The sequence below is a fragment of the Colias philodice genome, chromosome 17, assembly GCF_061535455.1.
Source record: "Colias philodice isolate Cphi_HAF_F1 chromosome 17, ilColPhil1 Martin Lab GWU primary, whole genome shotgun sequence".
NCBI lineage: Eukaryota > Metazoa > Arthropoda > Insecta > Lepidoptera > Pieridae > Colias > Colias philodice.
In genome coordinates this window covers 8969621-8993086 of record NC_143102.1, presented here as the reverse complement: position 1 = coordinate 8993086, position 23466 = coordinate 8969621, and the positions used below count along the sequence as shown (strand labels likewise).

The 23466-nt window shown below is 31.3% G+C and overlaps 2 protein-coding genes across 3 annotated transcripts in view; both read right to left on the bottom strand.

Annotated features, from left to right (window-relative positions):
• Positions 1 to 16305, bottom strand: part of f (espin protein forked) — a 98807-nt gene extending 82502 nt beyond the window's left edge. For both annotated transcript variants that reach the window (XM_089705530.1, XM_089705531.1), the window contains exon 1: positions 15736 to 16305. In XM_089705530.1, the coding sequence (XP_089561656.1) occupies positions 15736 to 16085 (350 nt within the window). In that variant the 5' untranslated portion in view covers positions 16086 to 16305. The remainder of the gene's footprint in view (positions 1 to 15735) is intronic.
• A 553-nt stretch (positions 16306 to 16858) lies between these two features.
• LOC149481256 (uncharacterized) lies at positions 16859 to 21463 on the bottom strand. The gene is made up of 2 exons (XM_089705580.1): positions 21335 to 21463; positions 16859 to 19641 (listed from the first exon to the last, which is right to left on the bottom strand). The coding sequence occupies exon 2, from the start codon at positions 19633 to 19635 to the stop codon at positions 17827 to 17829; it is 1809 nt and encodes a 602-aa protein (XP_089561706.1). The 5' UTR covers positions 19636 to 19641; positions 21335 to 21463; the 3' UTR covers positions 16859 to 17826.
• Between the last annotated feature and the right edge of the window lie 2003 nt (positions 21464 to 23466).

The window sequence follows — 23466 nt, the reverse complement described above, 5'->3', positions numbered from 1 at the left end:
TCAAATGAACCTACGAGGACGTTATTGTGTTATTGTTTTACTATGGCCAAGCCGGATATAACTTGTGTTTTAACTCTTAATTATGTTCCAGGACTTATGGTTATCACTTGAGAGTTGAGATACAGATGAGATACAGAAGCCGCTGTACGCAGCTGGAAAAACTCGTTGAGCTATCGAATCCTATGTAAATCACAATAATACTAGACAATGATTGCTATGAAGCGAAAAGTACAAGCAATTGCTAGACTACTATTGTGTCCTATGTACGTGTAAGAATAGTACCAAAGCCAAATTTAGATGACCGTGTTAGCGGTAATGGAAACTAATTATGATAATCGACTGCCACTTGTCAGTACGGGTCTTCTGTGACTTAGTCTGACAACTGGGCAGATAATAATACAATCGAATGCCACTTGTCTGTACGGGTCTTCTGTGACTTAGTCGGACAACTGGGCAGATAATAATACAATCGAATGCCACTTGTCTGTACGGGTCTTCTGTGACTTAGTCTTACAACTGGGCAAATAATATAATCGGATGCCACTTGTCTGTTCGGGTCTTCTGTGACTTAGGCTGGCAACTGGGTAGATAATAATAGAATTGAATGCCACTTGTCTGTACGGGTTTTCTGTGACTTAGTCTTACAACTGGGCGGAAAATAATAATAACCTGATTGTCACTTGTCAGTATGGATCCAGACAGTGGTTTAGCCTGACAACTGGACAAAGAAACAAATAATTTGAATATAATGTACTACTTAAAACAAGTCGGAATGTCACCAGCTGAAGTGAAATTTTGAGTTTTGAATTACCGCTCAGAGCACGAGCTTTTTTCAGAATGGCCGTGTTAGCGCGTTTAATTTAAAGATAAAATTATATTTTAAAAGTAAATCAATTGACGAACTTAATTAATTATTTTAATCAAATGGATAAAAGTATTAATAATCATTTAATTATCAAATAATAATAATATTACATGTCATATTCAAAATAACGATCAAAACAACACAAACAACACCTGCACTGACTCACACAGTCACGCCACTCGAATAATCGTCCTATAAATAACGGTCGTCTGCAGTTGAGAGTCATTTCTGGCCGGGCTCGAAAAAGAACAAGGTCGGTTGAGTCATCGGAAACATCCAAAAGGTTCAAACAGTCGGGCACAGTCTCCTATACTGTGCCCCAATCGACAAATATTTTTCTTCCCAAACAGGGCGATTCGTCCTCCCATTAACCCGCCCGTATTAGCGGGCGGCGCCATACACCTGCTGCAGAGGACGAATCGTCCTGAACAGCATCCCCCACGCAGCCTCCTAACGGAGGCCGCGTGTGTGAAGACCCTTGCTGAGAGTCATTCTTGTACCGACTTTGGTCGAGTCAAGATGTCTAAAAAGTATTATATCAGTATTTAATTACGTAATACAACCACGCTTTAACATGTGTGTCCCTACATTATTCCCCCCCTTTTTCAAAAAAAATTATCACGTCGGGGTCACCAATGTTGAGTAGTGCTTCTGTACCCCAAGGTTGCCCAAATAATAATGCCTTTCCTTTAATCACTTTATTACTCTTCACAATATATGTGTTGTTAGAACTAGCCGTTAAGCACTACTAAATAATAATTCTAATAAAATGTAGAAAGCGTCGGGGAAACAATGTGGACGCACACATATACAAAAAGCTCGATCAGCGAATTGTACATGTGTGTCCCTACACTAATAAACAAAAATCTATTCAGTAAAATCATACATACAATACCTACTGCTATGAAAACTTGGTTCTTAGTTATGTATAAAGGTGATCCATAAAAATTGAAGTTATTAACATTTTTGTTTCAAGACGTCTTACTACTTAAGTATATTAAAGACGTATATTTTCTAAGTTTCTATAGGATGTATAAATAGCATCAATTATTTGTAGAACTTATCTCTCCAACAAGCCACGTAGTCCAATATTTTCCTTCCTATTGCAGTTTCGTAATGCTGTATTAAAAACCTATCATTATGAACGTTACGTGCAAAATGCACGTAACTCTCGTAATCATATTACCCAAGTATCGGTTTTTAATAATTTGCAAGTCTAGCAAACTTTTTTTTTAATATAGATAGCAAATGGTCGTTGCCGCGCAAAAATATAGTGTTCTTTTTTTTCTACACTTAGCTGTCAAATAATTATAACAAAAACATTAGGAAAAGTTTATCGTATTTAAATGTTTAATTTAGTTAATTAATATATTTCCGTAATAGACAAAATACAAAAAATAGTTAACAAAATGTGTACAATGAATGTACTACATAAAATTCCTGTTCGCATAAAATTCCTGAACGCATGACAGACTCGGATTGTTGTGATCTTTTTATATTGCTCTACATTTCCCGCAACTTTGAAAGCAATGCTTTTTTTAAATTTTAATACATAATAACTTATGTACATTGTTATTATTACTTATAATCATATATTTCATTACAAGCTAGCTAGATACTTGTGATAATTCATTTTATTATTTTACGTGTGAGACGCAAAAAATAAATTATTAATTTGATTTAAAATTTATTACCTACTTTCAGCTTACCTTCAGATGACCTTGACAAAACATTATAGGCTATATGAAGAAAGTGAAAATTTTATTACAATATTTATGTAGTCTGGTTTATTGACCTCAAATAGCATTATAAATTATAATCCTACTAATATTTTATAAGCCGAAAGTTCGTACGGATTTTTCTTTTATATCAAAGGACTTATGTTTTTTCCTATTTTATTCAAAATCAAGTGAATTATTTTGGACTACGGACTTTAATTTTTACTAAGTAGTACCTATCTATCAACATTTTGACTCTATCCTTCATTTGTTTAATTATAACTAGTTTTACAAATTTAAAATTCTCTAAAGGAACTAATAAATATGAAAAAAAAAAGGTTTAAAATAATTAAACGTGTTCGATATCGAGTGATTTGAAATTAAAATCATATTTTGAGATGCGACAGTACACTTATGAAACAAAATGTAATTGTGTCAAGGCCAAGTTATGTTTATTTATTATTACTAAAATTGGGAAAACATAAAAATCTTGAAATAATAAGCTTACACATATATTTTTTATTATACTAACTCTAACAAACGTTTATTTATTTCAAGGAGATTATTCTGCATTATAATTTTTTTCTCTTATTCAGTAAAAAAAATATTTCTATTAAGTATTTAATATATTTAAAAGATTCTAAAATATTATGTTACAATGTTAAATATTACTTCTAACATGCGTTTCTAATCTAACGGACCTATAAAACTCAATCAGAAAAACATAACTGTAACATAAACTTTAATTTCAGAGTTGCAAGCAACTGTAAAATTACAAGCAACAAATGTGAAGAAGAAAAAATATTTACATTTTCCTCAATTTTCATTGCCTCTGAAATGTAAACAACTTACCGGCAAAATTGTAATCCACAATAATCACAACACTCACACAGAACACAAACCACAGAACGCATTCATGTCCATAGCCAAGATATTGTTCATTAAAAAGTTAAGAAAAAAAAACAAAATGTCAAAAATTTAAATTTCGAACGTGTGAAATGGCGGCGCGCGCGGATGTATCGTCAGCCGGCCAGTGAATGCGTGCACAGATCATATCGCGGTTACGTGGTCCAAGTTACGGTAATGTTTGGCTACACGGATTAAGCTTCGATATTTTTATTACAACACGATAGATGTGACCTTATAGTCCATTCTTTTTCAACTGTGCTGAATTATCATTCAATGCAATGTATGGAAATAGACAAGTAAATTATCAAGTGCATTACGATTTGATTTATAAGTACTAGATTGTGTTTATATATTGCATTTTTGATGCAATACAATACCAGTTTATACAGATAATGATAGAGGATAAAGAATATAAAGCTAATGTCAAATGTTACTCTACATATAGGTAAATGCATATAAAATACAAGCTTTTCGTCCATGTAGTCAAAAGAAAAATCCGCATAGTTATCATTCCCATTGGATATTCAGGATAAAACCTATCCTAGGGAGGATCTCTTAAACCTCAACCTATCTTTAGGATTAGGCAAAAGAAAACAAATGATTTGTTACAAAATTTACGGATCTCTATTTTTCTAACCCCATATCTAACAGTAAAATCGTGCAATGATGCGAATCTCAAACGTGTTTATTTATAACATAAATGGCGCTAGAAATTGAATTAAAAGTAAATCAAGTTCTGAGATTTACTCCTTGTTTTATCGTGAAAGTAGAGTTTTTACTTTTATTCCTATGTGAGTTTTCACGGAAAAACTGTGTCGAAGAAAGTTTTCTTCGTAGAGAAATATATTACTGGTTGTGTCTAATAGTACCGTGAAACCTGCTTACTTTGCCACTTTTTCATGTGTCAAAAAGTTTGAATCGCTTTAAAAAAATATAATTGTATGAAAACGTAATGAGTAACCTGCACCTAGACGTAGTAAATTTCATGAAAATTTACATTATTACTAAATATCTATTTCATTTTTGTAAATTATAATATTTTAAGCCTAAAAACAATTATGGCAAAGTTAGCTGTCACTTCTGGTAAATTTGCCATATGAAAGAAAAAATGAAATTTTTGAAGTTTATGAGGTTAAAAAGTAATATATTTGCACTCTTCCTATATCCCGTAAAATAAAGTAAAAACTTTATATTATTTAGCACTGGTGATTTAACTCTCTAAGAAGGTGGCAAATTCACCAACCTTTCCAAAATATTTCCTATATAAGAAGAAGTTAGGGTTAGGGTTGTCAAATAAAAATGTTTTCGTAGTAGGAACAATTTAGTAATTAAGTAAAAAAAAAACATAATCAATTACATCTAGTTAGTTTCTTAACTTTGAATTGTTTTACATAATAAAACAAAAAAATAATTTGGAAAATCCAAAAGTGCACGCCTCATAATTTTTTTTTTAATAAATATTTATTAATTATTATTTTTGTTTATTTAATAACAATTAAACCACATCGAATCAGACCCTGAAAAATGAAAGGGTTCTATTCCTGAGCATACTCAAGCGTAAGAGAAAAAAAAAGACTCGATTAGTAAAGTATTTCGGTCGCTATCGTGTTAACAAGAAAAAGGATCCGCACATACAGACACACGGACGTCCAAGACAGAACTTTTTTAAACTGTTTTTTAACTAGTTTAAATAACAAAAATGACATCAAAAATATCATGAACGTTAAAAATAGTGTTTTTTCTTAATATGTGTGTGTATGTATTATCTTACAAGTGCAATGTATGATACATAAAGACATTTTAAGTTTGAAAAATCAGATGTTTTGCGCTAAGTGACAGTAGTACCCACCTCAACGCTTCGCTTATGAGGCGTGCAAAAAAATAGTATTCATTAAACTAACTAACTTTTTTTTGATATCACACATTACACGACATTCCTAAAAGATTTAAACAATGACAAATTCTTATTTATATGATCTTGATTGAATATAAATATTGTTGTTATTTTAAACTTGATAGGAACCAATCCAATCAAGTTTTAAAATCCGTTTGTACACATTATTTCCTATTAGCTGTACTTTATGTGTCTCTATTTCTTTTGTGTGTGCAATAAATAATTAATTAAATAAATACCTTTTGTAAAACAACCTTCATTTAAGCACATGCACTGTGTATTTCATACCTGGCTACCTAACTATTTATATTTTTTTTTCACCAGTCAGTAGGTACTTACAATGACAATTTAATTAAAATATTCATCAGAAATTTTGTGGCAGCCCTAACCTCCAACAAAACATGGCAAAGTCACCATCACAGACGTTGTGATTGGGGTTGTTGAATTTACCAATACCAATTGCGATGTAAAGGTAGCTTGTAGCACAGTAAATCAGCTTTTATCTAGCTAAAGAACATTATGTTAACATAATATCAAAAAAATACTGACGTAGGCAATGCTTTTCCCGTTTGTTTTTGTAAAAGTTCCGGAGTACTAAGTTTCATACCGCCAACATTCGAAAAAAGTAACCGCCAAAAATGAAATCTCAAAAACAAGCTGGGTTGCCAAATCTCATTCGGTGTTGCCATTTAACTCATAAATTTTACTATAAAGGCATGCATACATGACAAAAAACTGATATTAAGATGTGACTACACTTTTTCCCTCAGAAGTTGACTATGGCAAAGTCTGCAACCGTTGGCAAAGCTAGCAGGTTTTACCGGTACTTATTATTTAGTTGGATATGTTTTAAGATTGATTTTAAAGACTTATATTTAATGAAAACCATAGAGTCGTCATACCATAGAGTAATAAAAAAAATTCTGTTCATAAAATTCTTCATATAGAGAGAGAGATTAAAATTGCATAAGTTTAACAAATCAATGATGAGTGTAAAGACGTGTAACTACGTAAAAGATAAATCACTTATTCAAATTATTATACCATATCGAAAGTGAATTAATTATGTGTTTTCTAAATTAAAAAGTCGAATTCCGTGACAGCGATCTTATCGGGTACTTTAAAATACATAAATAGCATTTAATTATACATCACTACATATGAGCTCATTCTGTTGCTGCTAATTCATTTTGTTAAAAAATATGGATTGATTCAAAGCTAATATGAAAGACAAGACATCAAAAATTTAGATTTAATACTCGATTTTAAACCCAAGTAAAGGTTATGCTCTACATTTAGGGACTCCACTGGAAACATATTAAATAAGTATGTATATTATTTAACTTAATTTTTACGTTATATAAAGATGTTACTATAACCAAAATTTACATTGATGTAAAATTTTGTATATACATATAATATAACCATATATTATTTACAAAATTTTATGAAATGTGTACCTACGATGCTTCGGCAAGTCGTCGTTCTGTCTACACACGACCTCTAAAACGAAGTTAAAAATGGCACTCCGCAAGCTTGTTTATTTTTTAATATTTTTACATAATTTTCTTAATTTCTTCACCAATACTTCATTTTTTAACTTCGTATAGATAATACGTAGATAATACGCTTGCGTTACCGTACGTATATACACTCACATAGATAATACGCTTGTGTTACCTCTCTTTAAATTAAAAAACCAGGGGCCTTAGACAAAGTAACAATTAAAAAACGATAACGAAGTTAGAAAAGGCAAAAATGTATGGGATTGACATACGCCGCGTTAGATCACGTGGTCTATCTAATGTCAATCCCATACATTTTTCCTTTTCTAACTTCGTTATCGTTTTTTAATTGTTACTTTGTCTACGGGCCCTGACCTAGTCAAGTAAGTAAATTATACTTATATTTCACTCAATCCTAATTTTAAATCTACAAAAAAATAAATGAAAACAGGAATTTCCGTATTACAAGGAAAAATTAATTGTTGTACCCAAAAGAATTCCCTAAAATACCGAAGTATTTGCATAAAAAATAGACATCAATAGATAGTTTGAGAAAGTGAAACAACCAGTTTTATGAATAATTAAGAATTGAATGAGTGATCTCCACTTGGACGTTCATCCGTGTTATATTTTCGTGCTTTCCAATACGTTATAATATATTGAGTTAAATTTTTGGTTGGTGTTTCAAGTTCTTGATAACTGAAGAAATTATATGCAATAAGGTTAACAAAGAAAGGAGTCGTCTACTCTAGACTAGACGAGTATTCATATAATATAATTATTGTTCTCTAGTCACTAACAATATTTTAAATCGATCGCCTAAATATGTATACCTAATTAGTAAGTTTTACGCTTATCAGGGAGACTCTGCTTATAAGTTTAAAATTATTTATGAAATGCCAAGGCCATAAAGACCTAATTCTTAAGCTTTTATTGTAAACAATTTTCCTATTTATAGCCAATGCACTACCAATGAGTTTCAATGGGTTTCAAAAATATAAAAAGTACGTAGGTACCTACTAATTGAAAAAAAATCTCATAAAACCTACGTTAAAATTTTTTATTAAAACATTCTAACATTTACAATCTTGACATCGTTCCTACGCTTATATACATAATTGTAACATACATACAGATGATTCACACCAGCTACCGTACAACCGTTCGCCATAACAGTTCTAAATGCTGCTTCTTAATTATTATATTACTAGATTTCCGCCCGCGGCTTCGCCCGCGTTTGCAAAGGAAAACCCGCATAGTTCCCGTTCCCGTGGGATTTCCGGGATAAAAACTATCCTATGTGTTAATCCAAGTTACCCTCTATATGTGTGCTAAATTTCATTGTAATCGGTTCAGTAGTTTTTACGTGAAAGAGTAACAAACATCCATACATCCATACATCCTTACATCCTTACAAACTTTCGCCTTTATAATATATATATTATTTTATTGCAGTTAGAGCAACGTAGTAAGTTGATTCCGTTTTTTAAAAGAGCTAAGAAACGCTATCTATACCAATAAGTAAATTAGACTGTTTGTAACATAAATGGTATAATATTCTGTCTGTCTATTTACTCCTACTTATCTCTGGAACGGCTAGACGAAATTTGACGCGACTTTCACTATCAGATAGCTGACATAATAAGAAGTAACTTATGCTAATTCTATTTAATATTCTAACGACCCACAGTGTATCCTATTATAGAATCTATAAAATTCTATATTAGTAAGGGTTGAAAACCGTGAAAGTTTGCAAGTACATATGTATCGATGGATGAATTGAAACATAAAATTTTATCCAGTTGCAACAAGAGTGAAGCAGCGGGATTACGCTAGTCATACAAAATTAAATACGAAATAACCGTCTGTTTCACTAAGTATGGACATAGCATTAGCAAATGGAACTAATTGCCAATAATCTACGTTCGCGTGGTGAAACTGAAATCTTTCCAGGCATTTATCTTTTGACATTTTCCATACAATGTTTACTCTTACAAATTCTATACATGTATTAAGAAACTAATAGGGTTTTATGTTTGTTGTGTAAACTATACATAGCTGATAACTTGCAATGTTTAAATTATGAAAGGTAATAGGTACTATTATGAATGCAGATTATTTAAACTATTGATGATATCTTTTCACTCTTAACCGCCCAATTTCATAGTCATAAATCATTATATTCTTATTCACCTATCAATAAAAATGTTAAAGTACACATAACCATATATTACATAGGTATATTACATACCATAGGTGTTGGATGGCCTAAATATGAGATAAAATAAAAATATTTTAGCCATATCGTTTTACAATAATTAACTACTTGAGCGTATAATATATAGTATATATATATAGTCTTTCAAGAATTGTCAGCATCATCATCTTAGAAAATACTAGCTATCCGCCCGAGGCTACGCCCGCGTTGTCTAAAACCTAATAAATTATATACTAAATCCTTCCTCCTGAATCAATCTATTTATTTAAAAAAACGCATCAAAATCTGTTGCGTAGTTATAAAGATTTAAGCATACATAGGGACATAGGGACAGAGAAAGCGACTTTGTTTTATACCATGTTGATGATTGTATTTTTTTTCATTAATCGCCATTAATTAAATAGAATCCACCATGAAAAATCGGCGAAAAATATGATATTTTAAACCTTACAAATAATACAGTATAATAATTAGTAAACAAATGTTAAATTCATTGCTCTTGATACATGTTCTAAATAGTAAAAAGCATGACGGTTCGGTCATTAATGTTAATTTTGAAGCAACTGTTTCATGCCAATGAATTTTTTTAATTGGCATACTATGTACTTGAATGGGAGGTATTTTTCAACTCTCAAAAATTTTAAAGGTTAGGTTAGTCTCTATTCGTTATTTATTATCTACTAGCTGTGCCCCGCGGTTTCACCCGCATTGCACCGTCCCTGTTAGTTTTAGCGCGATGACATATATACATATAGCCTTCCTCGATAAATGGGCTATCTAACACCGAAAGATTTTCAAATCGGACCAGTAGTTCCTGAGATTAGTGCGTTCAAACAAACAAGCAAACAAACTCTTCAGCTTTATAATATTAAGTATAGATTCATACTCTCTAAATATAAAAAAGAGGACATAAATCTCTAAGCAAATAAAAATATAATGATTGTGTTTCAATTCATTTAATAATAACATTTACATGTTGAATATAAAAAAAAATATTCAATTTAAATCGTTCTTAACTTTATTTGAAATTAATAATAAATAAAAAATAATTTAAATTATTTTATTCGACGTATTGCAAGCTTTCTGTGGTAGCGACATCTAGCGGTAAGTAGCATGACTACGCTTTGATCGTAACATGACACCCCAGATTCAGTATACCTAAATGTAGATGGCGCTGATATAAATTTATTGCTTTCAAATAATTTTAACGTAGTATATTATTATTAGTCTGTGATTTTAATATATTTTTATGTAGGATATGATATTAATCACAAGTACTGTAAAACTAACTTTCATACATATTTTATTATAAATAAAATAATTCCTATTTTGATACCTCAAGCATTAAAAAATATTTTCTACTAAAATATTATTATTTTGGGTAATTTTACACATTTATGAAAATCAAGTTTGTTTTCACTTTCAAATTCCAATGAAATAATCCCTTTTGCACTATGGTCAACTTTCACGCATTTAGTATCGAGAGAAATTGTTTGTCATGGTCCATTGATGAATAAAATTATATCTTTGTTTCATTGCCCTCAGCAAGTAAATATGTAATACAAAATATTTATTTGCAAAAAGTGAGATTTTTTTATGTAATTATTTATTTATTATTATACTTGAATTTAGGTACATACTTAACAAAACTGCTTTCAATTACTAATAACTTATAAATACATATGTAACCAGCTGTTGTACGCAGCTTCGACTCAAGGAAAAGAAAAATTTTATGTTACCAACTTTCATCCCCTATTTTATCCCCAAGGGGTAGAATTGATCAAAATCCATTCTTAGCGGATGCCTACATCCTAACATCTACCTGGATGCCAAACAGCCCGATCCGTCCAGTGGTTTGGGCTGTTAAGTATTCACTATGTCAGTCAGTCAGTCACGTTTGAGTTTTATATATGTATTTAGATTATTTCCTTCCCAGCTAGTCAAATTCGCATTCCAATAGTTTAAATGTATTCTCGAAGATGTGTTTCATTAAGTAATTTCAAAAATGTTCAAATGAAATTTGAACATTTAACATAAAAATGTTCTAATTTCATTTCATTTTGAACTTAAAAAATACTCTAGGTGTTTATTAAACCTTGGTTTATTTTTCACAGTCTCTCTTTAATTGATAGTTCATTCTTCGTTACAAAAGCGTTGAAAATTTTACAATTACTTTTTTATGACCGTAATTTTTGGCATTTATTTGATAAAGTCTTGTACAAAAAGACGTCGAAGATAATTTTCCTTTATTTTATTATTTCAGCTTTTGTAACTTGATGAAGGCAAATTTAATTGAGTAACTTTTACCTTCATTTATAGAATTAAGCAAAGTGTTTTCGTCTATAAACTTATTATATTACTAGCTGCGCCCCGCGGTTTCACTCGCGTGGCTCTGCTCCTGTGCTTAGCGTGATGATATACCTATAGCCTTCCTCGATAAATGGGCTATCTAACATCGAAATATTTTTTTCAAATTGGACCAGGAGTTCCTCAGATTATATTAATTTTATAATACATATTAGTATTGATGCGTTATATTTACTGATTTCTTTGTTTCTATTGTCTCATACCTTCAACATTAATATATAAATATAAGTGTGTAGTCGGAGTGGTCTTTTCATGCCGAATAAGTTTTTTTTAATTAGAGTGATTCAAGAGGAATTAGGAAGGTTTTAGTACATCATATTAAAACTGTACTGTAGCTTTTTCCCTACCTTTCTGTTTCTGCTTGCTGACATCTGTAACTGTAACCATTGTTTTTGAATGTCTTATCATCTGTGTACTATGGCTTGTGTATAGTATGTATTTTGTAATATGTATGTGTATGTTTAGTATGTATTTAATATTATGTATGTGAATGTACAATATGTATTTTAGTAATATTTTATGTAAGTATGTATTTTAGTATGTACCTACATATTTTTGAAGTATATAATATGCAATATTTAGTTTATATAAATATGTGTGTAAATGTGTCTATTTTACATTATTTGCAATGTATTGTTATATGTAATTGTAATTATAGTCATTTATTTTGCGCTATCCCACGACCTTCTTACATTTCCTTTCCTACCAGGTTGCCTGGTAGAGATTGCTGTTCAGCAATAAGGCCGCCTTTTGTACAAATGATGCCTTTGTAATTTTGTTCTTTTTTTTCTGCTTTGTCCTTTCATGTTTGTACAATGAAGTATTATAAATAAATAAATAAATAAATAAAAACTTTTGGTCACCCGCAAATGGCTTTCATATAAAAGATTTCAACGCGCATGCCCATTTTCACGAAGATAGAGAAACATGATTAACAGATAAAAAAAGATTTAACGTAAAAGAGAGATAAGTACGAGTAATTTAAAAAACAAGAGCGAATAAATTGCGTATCTAAATATCTACATAATTATAAAGCCATCAAATGTCTATAATAATGGAGCCTCAACTTGGAAAGTGTAAAGTCCTCAATATTTTGTTCATTTTGCAAAATTTGGGTGGGTCTTGATTTGTATGCAAATTCATTATATACTTAGTTGGTAAATATACTTTCTTACTTAGATCAGTCTATATACTCAATTATTAAAGCTTCACGCGTCCTACGTACATTATTTGCTCGTAACTAAATCAGTATTTTATAGTAGGACGCGTGAGGGGTTAATGGGTTTGTTTAGGTTTCCCGATAAAAATGCCTAACAGGAGACGCATGATTACAAAAATTACCATTATTCTAATCATGTGTCTAATAATGTAGAGACGGAGACCAAACATATCAATATATCACTGGCTTAAATGTCACCATGTTCCACCACCGTCAGAAGTTCGTCGTATAATGTAGGTATTATTTTTATTTATAACTAGCGGTCCGCCCCGGCTTCGCCCGTGGTACATATTTACGTTTTCTCTACATAAGAACCATCCTCGTACTTCAAGGAATATAATAAAAAAAGAATTATCGAAATCGGTTCAGCCGTTCTCGAGTTATGCGCTTACCAACACATTTTGCGATTCATTTTTATATATAAAGATTATTAAAAACTTCTCTACAGATAGTAAACATGGAATGTTTGCATTATTGTAGGTATACTTTAAAATACTCTTAAATACTTTGGCAATATAGCCAATATAGGCTCTAGTAATTCCGTTTTATTTGTTATGTATGTCATTTATGTAAAACACCGACGAAATATTCTGTTGGGTTAGCAAATGAGTTTTAATTGAAATAGATTTGTTCTCCTGTCTCCATTTAACCTAAATAAAAGCAATTGATTTAAGATTATACAATCTTTAAACTAAGCCAATTGATTTACCGCGAAAGACGTGACCGAATAAAAGCCGCTTATATGCATTTATTTAGGAGCTTTCTAATTTACAATAGCATTCATATTTTATTCACAGGATTTATTTATATAATTAATCTTACAACCATCGATTTTCATTCACATTATGTTCAAGAAGTTGATCGAGAATATGACTAATTTAGCAATATGCGGTTTGCACGCCATTTAAATTGTAGAGCACCTATACCAATTTTTCTCCCGAAATCAATTAAATAACGATTATGTTCACCTTCACCAATTTTTTTTAAACAAACTGATCTTGTGAGCAGTTTGCCTTAAAAAAGGAATTACATTGTATTTGGGGTATAAAAAAAGATTAAGATTTACGCAACTTTAGAATATCGTCAATTTATTGAATAATAAACCTTACAGACGATTTTCTCTACAATCTTAATATAAATAAATCTCGTGTCACAATGTTTGTCCTCAATGGTCTCCTAAACCACTTAACCGATTATAATAAAATTCGCACACCATGCGCAGTTCGATCCGCATGAGAGATAGGATAGTTTAAACATGTAGGTACCACGGGCGAAGCTGGGGCGGACCGCTAGTAGTGTATATAAATTGACGAAAATCCTGAAGTCCACTGAAACATACGAAAGAATGATGATATGTTCCTGTCACCATAACACGTTGCTAATAGCAACCACTAACGACACCTCGCATAGCTCACATCTTAATAAATATCACGCATTGGTCGCGCTCCGACGAACTTGAACGTTTCATATGGGTTGATATCACCCGTTCTGGGTAATGCATCTTATTAACATCATTGGTTCCGTTGTTGAAATAAATAAAAACATGTTTGTCTTTGAAGAAAACTGATTTATACTTACGTAGGTAGAGTTTATAATCCTAAGGGACAAAAGTTGTCTTAGTATTAGTCGCGACTCAATAATTAAACGATTTATTTTTGAGTCCCTGCTAAGTAACTGAAAACTGTATCAGTTCAAATTTCGAACATAACCTAAACAGTGCAGACTTTAGATTGTTTTATCTAACAATAAGGGGTAAGTCGAACGTAGGAATAAAATAGAAAACATTTTTGAAATTACCTTTAAAGTTTTTGGCAATCAAGCAGGTGTTCTATATTTTCATACTAACTTATTTTTCTTTAGTTAAAAGACAGCGAGCTACTCTTAAAATTGTACAGAGGCTACCAATTATAAAATATTGTGTTGAATAATTATGTAAAAGCATTATGGCTGTGCGATAACGATCTTGGCTTTTCACGTAGTCTGGTGGCACGAAGTGACCACTGCTGACCAGACAGATCGTGCGCATCGGTAAATATGGCAACCGAAGTCACGGTATAATTTATTAGTCTGTAATCACACCTTTTACTCGCGCTATAGGCAAAGTGCCTATAATATGTAACTAGAGTTAAATATATTTTTTTATCTTTGTTTATGTTCTAAAACCCCTAAGTGTAGGTAGGTACCTACACTTAGGGGTTTTAGAACATAAACAAAGCACTGCAGTATAGGTATACTGCAGTGCTTTCTTTATCGGTTAATCAGTGTATTTAACAATGAAATGCCTACATATATGATCATGACGATAAAAACATAAGCGCGACATTTATCCATTATTTTTATCGCCATTCGTGTAAACGAACTGATTGTTGGTTTCTTGAATATATAAATATCGTTAATATTTTAACACTGATTGTATTTCCTGGCACATGGCTTGCCAGAAAATATCTATGTTATATCTACGTTGTTTACCTATAGATATGTGATCCACTCGTAAAGATTATTTAGTCAGTTTTTTGTAGAAATTGACTGAAATCTGTCCTGAAATTAAAAGTTGTACATTTTCGTCTATCAAGATATTATCTGAAAATATAAAAATAAAGTATATTTCATTGTATCACTGAACTAACCAATGCGTCTACAGTCTACGCAGACATGGCCGATCGGCTTCAACGATTTTTATGCAATTTTAATATTGCACTATAAAGGTAAATTAATGTCTAAAGCAACTATCGTATGTATTATTTGACTTTTGTAATCATGCAACATTTTGAACTAATTTACATACCTACTTTAAGTTTTTATTTGCCCTGTATTTATAATCTTGAGTCAGTGCCTGCTCTAGGCAGTGATGTGGAACTGTTTATGCACAGATATAAAGAGAGATATCATTTATTTTTGTTTCAGGTTCGTTTTGCCGGTAAAGAGAAAATAATACTATTTTTAACATCTCAATCCTATGGGAGTATCTTCGAATCACGTTGGCGTATATACAAAGCACTTAATAGATGTAATAGCATCAGCTTCTTCTTATAACACTTACCCAAAGTTTCCAGGATAGCATACAGCATGACATTTATGTCCTTTTCCGCTAAAATGTTGCCCACCGTTGAATATCACTTCTGAACAACAGGGTGATGAATACCGCCCACTGTCTGATTCGGAAAAACATGATCTAGAGCCCTCTGTGTCACCCCAGTGGTCTTCGCGAGGGAGAGGATATCGCCACTCCGGGGTGCCCAAGCGATAATTATACATGGAGTCCCAATGCATAGTCAGATCTGTACACTTCTCGACGTACGCCCCCGCCAATTGCTCCATATATTGCTTGTAGAGCCGCTTCTGCCGCTGACTCTGGGATACATGCAAACGCAGCACGTTTAAAAAACACATCTTTTATCCGTTGCCGTTCGTACAAAACTGCTATCCGTGGTATTTTAGAAAACCCAAGTTATTAGCGTAACGCTCGAAATCTGTCGTTATTTATTAATAATTACTTTCCTTGTCATAAATCGCGTGAAGACATTTTCATTGGAAAAACTTTCTTGATAAAAGTTAACAATGAATGGCTCATTTTTGTTATTGTTGTCTATGGTCAGTCGGGAGGACAGAAGCGCGTGACGTTTGCGGCCGCACTGCCGCGCAATCCGCGCAATCGCCATAATAGCTTAACATCAAATTAACTCGTATTTTCTCGAGGTGAAAAAACGGAACTGTTTACCGAGGAAATGTAGCACAACTGAAAATAATTACATTCAAAACCCGTAGCAAATATCTCTATAATGGTATTATTTAAATTTCGCTTTGGCTGACTGGATTCAAATGTTTGTTCTCACTCAATTCTTTTGACAAAATAAAATTTCTTCGTTATGCAAAAATCTTTATTATAAGTAAAAAAAAGTAAACATAGCAACACACATAATGTTAACAATTAACATACAAAAGATATAATCACATAGTTTCTTAAATTTAAATTTTAAGCACATCACAGTAAACAATTTTCATTTGATGCAATTACAGCATTCATGTAACTCGAAAGAAAATATATTAAAACAAAAAAAAAACTTATATGCTTTTATAAAGCTTAATAATTAATGTAATAACGTCATGTCAGCGTCGATTATCCAAAGGCATTGCGTAAAGAAATATTCAAAATTCATTTTAAATCAGTTTATAACAAAAACAAAATGTAATGAAAAGTACAAAATTTACAAAAATACGATGTTTATTATAAAGGTAAATGTTTTTAAACAAGATTCGAAGATGGAAATTCCCAAATAATATAATTAATTTCCTCACCTACAGAATTAACATTTTTTTCTTAATACCTATGCCTAGAACTATAACCACAGTATAACGCTCATTTTGGCAGATGGTAATTATTAAATTTCTACATATATATTTCACTCGCTATCATCAACTATAATACCTGTTAACAACTAAAATTATATAATAAAAAAACAACATACTGTATAATATTAATAACCTAGATACAAAAGAAATAATCAGTAATCACACAGATACTTAAATTAAAAACACATCACAGTAAACAATTTTCATTTGATGCAATAACTCATGTAACTCGAAAGAAAACATATTTAAAAAAAAATAAACACTTCATAGAATTTGTAACAAAAATTGTGTTCAATCATTTACATGCTTTTAAAAAACTTTAAAGCATGTAAATGATTGAACACAATTTGCACGTACCTGCTGCAGGGGCAATATCGGAATTGCACCCTTAATTGGCTCCTTGTTTGTGATGTGTATAGACAGAAGCAAGGGCAACTTAGAGAACAGCTGAAATCCTCCGAAATACTCCGACCGCCGTGCAACCGAGATTGTTTCAATTTGGCCCCTACGGCAGGTACGTGATTAGCCGGCTTAATAATTTTCCAAGGGCCTTGAGTGAATAAATTTCAACTTAAAACAAAAAAAAAAATAGAATAATGAAAGATACTATTTTTAGTCCGTAATACAATAACCGTATAACACTGGATTCGGTAACTATTTAGATCGTAATCTTTTAATTTTTACATAGTAATAGTTCACTTGCTTACAACAGCTATTAATCACTTATAACACCTATTAAATAAAAAAAAACTTAATACTTCAGGTAAGCTTCAAGCTCAAATTAAGCTTTTACCGACTTATAACAAGTTTCAAACACATCAACAATCTTCTTATATTCTTCGTATATGGGATGACAGTCCATACGTTTTTTCAAATAATCCAATGGAAACGCATGATCGTTTAAAGTTACAAACATATTATAAACAAATGTTCCATTTATCGCCTTGTTATATGTCGTACATTTTGTACGTGCCCCACAAAGTTTGTTAAGGTAATTGACGTGTTGCAAGCAATGGTCAAATTCTGCAATTCTGTGCAGAATATCTCGATAAAATAGGTTCTTCAAAGACGACTCGTTAATATAAAAGAAATCCATAAAAGCTTGGGCCGCAGCTACATAATGGTCATGATTTATAGATGGTACTTTGCTTTCTTGTTCTTTATTAGTGTTATGAGTTACGGAGAAATTACTTCTTTTCAAAAGGCCAACTTCTGCCGATATAGGTCCTAGCATAAAATACGACAAAAGAATCGAATAAACGCCCTTACTGAAGGCTTCCTTGCTTTTGACACAGTAATAAACCAGAGCAATGATTATCATGTGGCAATCTTCTGAGAGGCTCTCTAAGGATTTAAAATCAAAGCCATGTAATACTTCACGAATAATAACTTTAAATATATCTATATGATTTGACTTCCTTGAGTAAAATACTTTTATAGATTCAGATGACTCTAGTTTGCCATCGATTTCCCAAACACGTGACGTCGCAAACTGCCTACCTATAAATGAAATTTTCATATCCCGACTTTTTGTTAGCAGACCTAACGCATAGAATATAATATCTAATGCAACGAGTATGGCATCATTTTTATTCTTATCGCCTATTAACCAAGACCCGGAAAATGTTTTATTATTCGTTAAATTTATGTATGGAATGGCTATATTACCATTTGATACACCATCACTAAACCAGTTTGATTTTCTAACATCAATTTTGTTTATTGTATTGTTTTTACGCGAAGCAAAACTTTTAATTATTGCATGTTTAGTGCTTCTCAAAAGTATTGAAAAATTATCGATGTTTTCCAAGAGAGATGACTGGTCCTCTGGTGATAAACACTTAGTTAACTCTTTAGTAGCACAGGTATGATTTTGACGCCTTATCCAATATAGGGCCGAAACAAATATTTTTTTCTCGTGGCATTTTAATATTTTCGGCAATTCTTTATAATAACTACTATCTTCATCAGAAATTGCTAGTAGAATTGACATAATACGATTATCTAAAGGAAACATTCTTCTATTTGGATGGTAAACGGTACATCTAAATCCATGGTCGACATCAAACATTAAAGAATTTGCAACAATACACGACACACCGAACAGAGAATATTCAAAATTGTTCGTTAGAATTGGGTAATTGTAATGTGTTGCGAGATTAATAAGAGCTTCTTTATGATCGTATTCGCACACAAAATATTTTATATTCAACTCATCGAAAATTTCCCTCTGCACATCTTTTACAAATATTGGTTCACAAAATTCATTGTCTTGTCGACCAGGCTTAACTGCATCTGTTCTATCTATTATGTTCTGATGAATTGCTTTTCTCGTCTCCATATCGGCTTTCATAGCTCCATTGAAAACGATGTAGCATTCAATATCGTTCTTTATGAAATTATTTAGAATATTTCTTAAATAACTCGCATATCTATCGTACTCTCCGCCCAAAATAAATTGACAGGCGCTGTTTTTGTAAGTTTCTTTGAAGAAGGCACCATCTATAATAATCACGGAGTCATTGGTCCTCAGCTCGGAGACCCCAACTTGCTTCTTAATCAACCACCTTCTTATTGACTTGAATTTCATTTTTAACTGTAAAAAAAATAAAAAGTTAAATTATTTGTCGCCAGTCCTATAAAAAGTGTAGATATAATACTGAATTTTATAAATGCGTACATAGGTATATACATTTATCGCAAACATATTAATGCTACATTCGTCGAATAGGACATAAAAACAACACATGTTTTACATGTTCCTGATGCTCCACATTTAAGTGACTTAATCTTCCAAACCATAATTTTTAATTCATAATAAAATACTTATAAGAGAATATAAACTTATTACACTATAAAAGTAACTATTGGTGTATTCATGGCGAGGAACTATTTGAAATCCGTGACTTCAAATCGATAAGTAACCGAATATATAAAAGTAACTACTTATTGGTGTATTCATGGCGAGGAACGATTTGAAATCCGTGACTTCAAATCGATAAGTAACGATAAGACACCAGGCGAACGTGCACGAAATAAATGGATTTTCAATTTATCTGCGCATGTTGTGAACACAATAACTGCACTTAAGGAATACTTGATGAAGAATCAAAAGTTTTGCGACATATTACATCCGCCAACCCGCACTTGGCCAGCATGGTGGATTATAGTCTCATAGGAGGCCCATGTCCCAGCAGTGGGAATGTATATGTGCTGATGATGATAGCATAATGTATTATATAGTATTACATATGATTATTAGCCTTTGATCAGATTACATTTTTTTTTTTATATTTCTCATAAATATATAATAGAACAATCTACATTTGTATTCATTAATTACTACTTCATCTCAAGCTAATACATAATGCCAGTAATATTAAACTTAATATTAATTTGATTGCACATAAAAGTATAATATTCAGTATTTTTTTCTGATAAATTACATTAGTTATTTTTATTATTTGTCTGACTGAAGCTATCGGATTAAGGGGACTTGGCTGGTTGAAAGCAAATAATAGTTTTATGGAGTAATATAAATTTTTAAAATATAACAATCTTCTATATAAATAAAACTCAAATTTGACTGACTGACGACAGTTTGACATAGTCTGGTGGACATAGTGATCTATCAATGCACAGCCCAAACCCCTGAACGGATTGGGCTAAAATTTGGCACACAGGTAAATGTTAGGACATAGGCATCTGCTAAGAAAGGATTTTGATATATTCTACCCCCAAGAGGAAAAAAGGGGATGAAAGTTATTATTTAAACCGATCAGGTTGAGATTGCATGCATAAAGCTTCTTTGACATAGGCATTTCCCTAGAAAGTTATTTGATAAATTCCAACGTTGAGGGGATAAAATAGGGGATGAAAGTTTGTATGAAATAGATGTTAGAAGAGACATAGGCATTTGCTAAGAAAAGGATTTTGATCAATTCTACCCCAAAGAAGATTAAATAAAAAAATAACTACCTATCTATACCTAATTTAAAATAATACTTCATATGGAAAATAGGAGTGAATAAACTAATAATAAATAGGTAGTCTTAACAAAGTGTGGTCTTCATTCTTAGAAAAATATTTTTGAAACTAAAATACCTACTTACACAATACAAACCATTTTTATTAAGTTCATGCTAGTTAAGCCTCACTTTTCAAAAACTAATTAGGTAATTTGGATTACTGTAACGCTATCTAGATAACAAATTATAAATAAAATAGATATTTAAGGTAAGAAAAAATAAATATTTGCTTATTATGTTAATTATTAATTAAATACTTACGTTTTGTAGATCTCGATAAATGAGTTATTGGATCCTTTTTGTTTTTTGTAGAACTTATTTGATGGAAATTTTCCAGCAGTGTGAGGTTTCTGCGATAGTACACTTATTAGTTGGTAGGTACTTTGTAAATCGTACGTGCTTATCAAAGAGTATAGTAACTATGGTGCTTATTAGTTATTACCGAAGTAAAAAGATTAATTTAACTTTTATCAACTGTCATACAAGTCGGGTATTCCCCAAATAAAAATTTGAAAGCTAAAAAATCTAAATTCTGTTAAAGATTACTTTGCATTGCTAGTATTATTGTAAAACAATCTCTATAACTTTTTTACAATCTTTATTTAAATAGCTTTTATCATTTATGAACGAAATTCAACGAACAATGTAGGTAAACAAAGTTAAAAAATTCAAAACAATACACAGTTGCCTAAACTTGTAACCAAAGACTAAAATTTTCTTACCATAGACTATTCAATGTTTTGTAGTAAAATTAAGCTAACTAAATTTTTCGGTTATTTAACATTTTACGAGGCATCAGTTACTCAAATATTCTATAAATAAAATTAATACCGTATTAGATGATAGTTCTATCATTAGATAATTTTAACACGATGCAGCATAGCTTAGACAGGAACGTAATCATGTGCGTTTGTTGTTCTCAAGAAGCTTATATCTAATACACTGGAGATTTCGGTATGAACATTGACGTGTAACAAGAAAATATTGCCCAGTTCATGTTTTTTATCACTTTCACACCTAACTTGGTATTGCCACTGTTAATACGAAGTTTTCCCAAGGCTACTATGTATGCTGTAATATTCTGTGCAAAAGGTTAGTTTTTGTATATGAGTTTGTTGATAAATTGCCAACAACGTCATTTAGAAGCATTGTTGAATGAGACAATTATTATTTATGCTAAATAAAATAAGTATCTGAACCAATTATTAAAAAGCGATACTCCCTGATTATGGGTAGTCACCATAATAAAATTGTAGCAACTCTCACTTTGTCAATATGGCATGTGTGTCAAAAAAATTGCGTCGCTTCGAATATTTAAGTTAATATTGTTGCTTATTTAATGAATATTTTCCGAATATAAAGAATGCATTGTATTGTGCAAAATTGCAGAAGTGTTTGGACACCAAATTCTGGCATAGAATTTCACAGGCAAGTGTATATTTACGTTATTTACAATATTCCTCAATACTCCTGCATTTACCTGTTTAAAGAATCATTTCAATGGCAAAAATTGTCTAATTTAGCATCATTTTAGTAAGCAGTCATGTTAAATTTGTTATTTCCCTAATACTTTATCATTTTTCAACAAGTTTTCAATAAACAAATTTAACAAGTAAGGTAACCATGATGACGAGTTTTTATGGATAGCGAAGAGGATATTTTGTAATAACAATATTATATGATGAAAATTTACAACACCATTTTAAAGATTGTTACTAGTAATGAAACAACACACGACATCGGTATTGCACTCACATGTAGTTATAAGATTGTTCGTTTTTACATTGAAATTTATACTTTTTTAACTTACCTCATATTTTTTTTGTTTTACGTATTTCAGCTTTCCAAAAAGTAAAATAAAAAGAAATATATGTGCCCATCAAGGGTAAAATTACTGAGGATTACGACCCAGAAAAAAATACCTTTTGAAAAATAAACTTTGTAAAGTTAGCTGAAATTTGTGCAAGGCTGATATAAACAGTTTTTCTTTGATGATTTTAGCTTGAAATTGACCCGTCGAAGCAACGCGTTTAAAAAGAAGATCTGAGTAGCTTACAATTTGGTAAACAGCATCTGATGCAAAACACAACTTTCCTCTATTTACAAAGGATGTTAATGCTATATATCGGTTCATATCCAAGCTTTGTAGCCAAAAGTTATTTAAAACTATCATTCTATACCAATTAAAATTGTATGTACCTATAAAGTATGACCAGTAATATTATAATATAAATACTGTTAAAAATATATGTCGTTATTATTTATAGACCATGATTTTTAGTTTTTTCTATTTTGAAAAATCCTGAATTTACAAACCAGCGTGGTCACTCCACAGAAAGAGACAAAAAACATGACTGACGTCATTCTAGGTCATATTTTCTTGTTACAAGTTA

Coding starts and splice junctions, on each gene's coding strand:
- LOC149481256 (XM_089705580.1), bottom strand. CDS start 19,635: ATGAAATTCAAGTCAATAAGAAGGTGGTTGATTAAGAAGCAAGTTGGG.